Below are 6,000 nucleotides of genomic sequence, written 5' to 3'. Positions count from 1 at the left end.
CTGTGAACACAAATTAGTTAGCATAAATCAGTTAATTGACGAAAAATTAGGTGTCTATTTACTCGTGACCACTCAGTGTAGAGTCAGGGAAAATTGTATCCTTATTTATATGTAAGAAAAAGCTGCATATTTATATTAAATGATGTACACTTTAAATAACTTACATGACTATTCGTAATTAGATTTACTTTATTAAGTACAAGATGTGGTATCCGTCCTTTGTCCGGGTTATGAACTTAAAAAATGTGGGTGTGGATGCTATGATAAATTACACAAAAATTCCCAATTTTCACATAATATGTTTAAACATATTAAAGTATTCATTATTACCTCATCCAAACTTTTGTATAAGATTTAAGAACTCACTGTGTGTATACTTAAAACAGTGTATACATTGTGCGATGGTCAGGATGACTTTGTAGGAAGAGGTAGCAGCAAAAATAGTAGCGTTAGGGGTGCATTCTGTTAATCGCTTTCAACGCTCATCTCTTAGAGCCCTGCCACACTGTTTCACGTGATTGATTAATTAATTGACGGTCGTTTGACACAAAAGTGTCTTACAGGCCGAAATTGTAAGGTCACTGGTCAAACTAGGAAGTGGGTCTAACTCAAGAAACGGCTCTTGATATTAGCCTTATGGTGGCTGTTCGATTAAAAACTTCATCTGAGTTTATGTATTATTGCAATAGTGGCGGTCATTTTTTCACTGCATTCCTCCATAGAGAGTGATTATGCGCTCTCTGAAGTATATAAGACGTTCGTATGCCCTTTTCTCAACACTGTATGTATATTGTGTTATAGAACATTTAATAAAGTTTTGTGGTGTAAGGACGTGGCGTCATCTATGGATATAGATAACGTTAACGCACGTCAAATATAATAAATGATAAATAACAGCCATATTTGGGGGTGAAGGAGGTTATGAACCCACCATTAACACACCCCTGTTCCAAACTATCACCCCACAAATTGTGGTTGAGATTGGCCCAGCAACCTAGGAGTAGTTAGATAACGGACAGACAAACAGAGAGACATAGGTTTTTGTGCGCTATATATATATATATATATAAGAAATGGCAACGAAGACATCAGTAAACACAGTAAGAAGTGAAACCTAACATGCGTCAATCTACTCGCAAGGCAGTCCTCAACTTCATTCCTACATATAACTTCTAGCACAACAAACTGATATTGCCATGAACTCAAAATGTAAACAAAAAAAGATAGAGTGGTCTGAGAGCGCCACCTTGCTAAGCAGTTTTTTTCTTTCTCTTAATTTTAGATACATTTTATTTAAAGTTTTTATCCACATACCAGTATGTATGGGACAGACATGACCAAGTGGGTGTCGTTCTCGGTCTTTGAATAAGGTGGTTCAGTTTCGCGTTCCATTGTCACAAGGACGTGTTCCGCACTTTGAATGACAGTGAAATCCTACTTTCGGCCAGACAGGGGTAACCAAAAAATTATCGGTGAATACTGCCTTCCCTGTAGTCTAAAAGTTAAAATATTTGTGAGGTTTATGCACAGGTAGCCCTTGTGTAACCTTGAGCTAAAATCTCATACTGAAACTGTTTGAAGAAGCAATGGTTTTTTCCAAGAGTTTACCGATTGACGTCAGTTTTGACGTCATTCTCAACATGTTAGAACAACCACAGTAATTCAATATACGTTTGAAGCGACGAGAGGCAGCTTGATTGGATTGGGAAAGTGGAGAACAAAACAATGTAAAATAAATAAAGCACAGGCTGCTACGAATTTCCACTCTACGAAATCGGAGTCAGAGTAAAAAAACAAATAAAATAAATCACTTCTCTATAAACAACTTTATTCTGTAAGTGTAGAAGGCACAAGTCTTCTGGGCATTATTCTATCGTACCGTTTGAACATTAGTACAATATTTTATATCGATTTCCTTATTAGTTAGTTGTGATTTTTCTTATTGTTGTAATTACAGAAGTTTCCAATGGATCCAGCTTCACACTTATAAGATGTGTGCGAACATCTGTGCTTATTCACAGCTTTTACTTGTGCTGCCTACCTAATAATGCATTTGTTTAATGGTTTGTAACATTTATTTCTTCTCTATGTAACATGTTTCAGAAAATCCACATTTCTAGCCATGCTTTGTATTACTAATATATGTACTGACAAGTGTTAGTAGTAGTTATGCTTTTTTAATCTAACTTAAATATGATACTTTTTAGTTATAAGTAGGTCAAGGCAGCTTAATCGTAGTAAATGTTTGAAGTTGCTAACCTTACTTAATTGTCATAGTACGTTAAAATAGCAAAATATATTAATCCACATTACATAATAAAACCCATATCAACTAAGAACTTCAGTTGTGAACTATATTACTTTTCTTAAGTTCAAGCATACTGGTGATAAAGACTTTCACTCACTGAATTCAAATAGTTTCATAAGTTCAGGCATACTGGTGATAGAGACTTTCACCAATTGAATTCAAATATTTTTTGTCTTTAAGATAGAAAGTACAACTGATACCGTTTTCTTTTGCATTAAAACTTGCAACAAAATAAAATAAAATAAAACTGACTGGTAAATCCACTTACAAAGTTAACAATGTTTATTTGCTATATAGTTTAATCTTCTTGAAATGTTTCGGACTAACACTTTAATAACATTGTTTAATGATTTACAAGAAAACCTTACAAAACTCAAGTTTTCAGAACTGTGCTTTAGAGCGATGCTGGAATTTTAATAATTGATTAGATTTGGGGAAATAACATTCTGTAATTTTAGAGACGGACAGCAACCAGTGTAAAGATATCCAATTATGACCTCGTCATCGTTTCATAATATTCTGATTTCATCATCGTCAGCCACCTATATGTATATGAAAACTAAAAATAATAAAATCGCCATTATTTTTTGTTCGAACTTGACAAATGACAATAAGAATGATAAAAGTTGCATAAAACCAAAATGAAGTAGAAAATCTTTACTAAAATTCCGGTACTATGTTATTTCATTAGGCCTTTATTATCACTTGAAATTGAAAATTATAATAATGTTCTTTATATTGCAGAGTTAGATCTAGACTTCAAGCTATAATTCTTATTTCTCTCATCTCCTTAACTTGGGCAATCGGAAATTATGTCACGCATAGCTTCATCCGGTTAGCAACGGGATAGTAAAGTGTCGTTTAATTCTCCCACTGTTAATCAAGCTTAGCAAGGAAAGGTTGCATGTTAACGATGTTAATCAAAGTCTGTCGTTGGATGGCAAACGGATTTGTTATTATTACCTCATATTCTGTATGTTTATACACCACAAGTTAATAAAATCACAACCTTCTCAGAACAAATACAAGGATCTGAGTCTCTATCGACTGGTGTTTGAAATATTCTGTAAGAAGTAATGGCGGCAAGGAAAAACTGGAGGGGGAACGAAATCATGAACTAAACACAAAGCAATTCACTTGAAATATAAATATAGTAAAAATTAATACGTTCTCGACAGGTTTTTGTAGATCTTAAGTGATCGACAAGCAGCTGTACTTTTCAACTTTCTTCAATTTAGGTTGCTGAAATAACAACAACAAAAAATTAAATTGATCGTTTTTCCTTTGGAGGCGATTTGGGCACCTTTCCGGAAAGCAGTTTGTGTGAGATATAGCCTTGTGCTACCAAAATGAAAATAAGTTCGAAAATTAGTTCTTAATGTACTATGTCAGATAGAACCATATTTGTCACTCTGACAAGTACATAAAATATTCAGTCACTGTAACATCTACTTACAATTATCAATACGAATTTCATATACAAAACTGTTTGTGTTACTCATACGTCGCAATTAAGAAAGGTGTTGCTCAGAGAAGAACATATATTTCAAAATCTGTGAGAGTTTATTATACAAAGTAATTAGTTAAACACAAACGATAACTGCAACCAAAAGATTTATCGTATGGCTGGCTAATAGCAAAAACACACCTTGTTGTTTTAATTATTTGTTGCCATGGGAACGTGAGTTATTGCTTTCCTCCATTTCGTGTTCATGAAACAAAATTATTAAATATATTTTCCCACGTAAGATTTTTGTGTTTTATAACACAACAGTGGTCTGTAACGTAAAATGGTTAAAATAGAATTCGACGGATAAACCGATAGAAACAATCAAATGACTCATAGCCTTACAAGTAGTAATTAATTCAAAAATGCAATAAGTCATCATACAAATCATAGGTTTTGTTTTTTCTTCAAACTGGGTTAGTTTATTTCTTGTTTTTTTATGTTGTACCATATTACTTCAAGATAGAAAAAAAAAAAACTGAGGAATATATCATTTCTTCTACGGCATTTTAAATGAATATTTTTATGTAAAATCTGAAGAACATTAATTTTTTTTCTCGACATAAACCTTCATAGATATCACAAGCAACCAAACCAATTCAGGTACATTATAATAGAATATTTAGGGGGAAATAAGGCAAAATCGTTGTAACTGGAAAAAAAATTAATGTTAACATTTCAACATTTCTTTATTCATAAATATATACTAATCAGACTTGTATGTTATGAAATACCAGATCTTGTAACTCGTTACAAAAGGCTTAAAGCGTAACCAGTGCTTTTCGTAAGCGTTTTTAATCAGGTAGATTAGTGTTACTTTGATAACAGACACACGATGATCACACAAAAGTAATTTTAATGATGTAATTGTAGTTGTTTGTTTCTTTCAGATCCAACCAAAAAACACATAAACAGTATTTAATAACATATTTAAAAGTTCTTTAGTGTGCACATAAAATCATTTAGTATACTGATTATACCACAGAAGAAAACCTTTAATTTGAATTTTATATAACGTTGTTCTTTCGCATCCACAGGTTTATCAAATACCGTGAAAGCGATGACACTCAATTTAGAAGGTATGACAAGACATATCAGAACTGTTTTTGATTAAATATGTTTTAAGAAGTTTGCACACAGTTGGACTTATTGATCTGTATCCATGCGTTGGCCCGGCATGGTCAGGTGGTTAGGGCGCTCGACTCGCAATCTGTGGGTCGCGGGTTCGAATCCCTATCACACCAAACATGCTCGCCCTTTCAGCCGTGGGGGCGTTATAATGTGACTGTCAATCCCACTATTCGTTGACAAAAGAGTAGCCCAAGAGTTGGTGGTGGGTGGAGATGACTTCCTTCTAGTTTTACACTGCTAAATTAGATAGCCCTCGTGTAGCTTTGCGCGAAATCTATAACAAACAAACTGTATCCATGTTACAACTTTCATAACATGTTCGATTATGCATTTAAAATGTTCAACGGTTCTGTATAAAACAAAACGAACTTGAGCATTTACAGACTGCTTTTAATGACATACTTCTTGGAGTTGGTTTCAAGTTTTTAAATATTTGGCGCACATTTTTAACAGATGATCTGATAATTCAGTCATTTGCGAACTTCCATTCCGTTTCTTATTTCGTTATTTTATTTGATCACATGATGATTACGCTGTCTGGTGGAATATAATGTTGAAAATGTGTTTCTTTCTAATATGTGGTGATCTGCGTTTTTGATAGCCTTGTGGTTTGTGTTCATTTCATGGTAAACCTATAACGTGTAGTTTTAAATAAAAGCGTATTCTGTGATTTAAAAATCAACCCACTGCCTGTTAAGCAAATAAACTTTATCATAGTGATAAAAACATGAATGTGTTAAAGTAAATCAAACTTTCTAAAACCTTTTTCTTAAGTGTGAACTTCTGGATAGATAATTTTTGTTCTTATTTTGTATGTGTTGTATAGGAATAACTTCGTATTGTTTTAGCTTTTAGTAGTTTATATCCCTACTAACGTTTTCTTTCTTCTAGAGTTTATTGCTCGTCATGGTCGGATGCCAGAGGCAGTGGCTCAGAAGAAATTTTCTCAAATCGTGTCTGCTGTACAATACTGCCATAATCAATGCATTGTACATCGAGATCTAAAGGTACATGCGCTATTTTCATTCACATGTTAAAATATTCAGACGGTCTA

General features: G+C 33.4%; 1 protein-coding gene across 4 annotated transcripts in view; it reads left to right on the top strand.

Annotated features, from left to right (window-relative positions):
- LOC106478581 (serine/threonine-protein kinase SIK2-like) overlaps window positions 1-6,000 on the top strand; it is a 65,641-nt gene that overhangs the window by 24,426 nt on the left and 35,215 nt on the right. For 3 of the 4 annotated variants that reach the window (XR_002609930.1, XM_022382190.1, XM_022382193.1), the window contains one exon: window positions 5,838-5,953. Coding sequence is in view for 3 of the 4 variants with exons in the window: in XM_022382190.1 (XP_022237898.1) it covers window positions 5,838-5,953 (116 nt within the window). In the remaining variant the exon portion in view is untranslated. Of the gene's footprint in view, window positions 1-2,028; window positions 2,064-5,837; window positions 5,954-6,000 lie in introns of those variants that run through there. The other variant, XM_022382192.1, reaches the window with a different exon arrangement.

This window comes from Limulus polyphemus, unplaced genomic scaffold, assembly GCF_000517525.1.
Source record: "Limulus polyphemus unplaced genomic scaffold, Limulus_polyphemus-2.1.2 Scaffold228, whole genome shotgun sequence".
NCBI classification, from domain to species: Eukaryota; Metazoa; Arthropoda; class Merostomata; order Xiphosura; family Limulidae; genus Limulus; species Limulus polyphemus.
The sequence above is the reverse complement of the archived record's forward strand: the minus strand, read 5'-3'. Positions and strand labels throughout refer to the sequence as shown.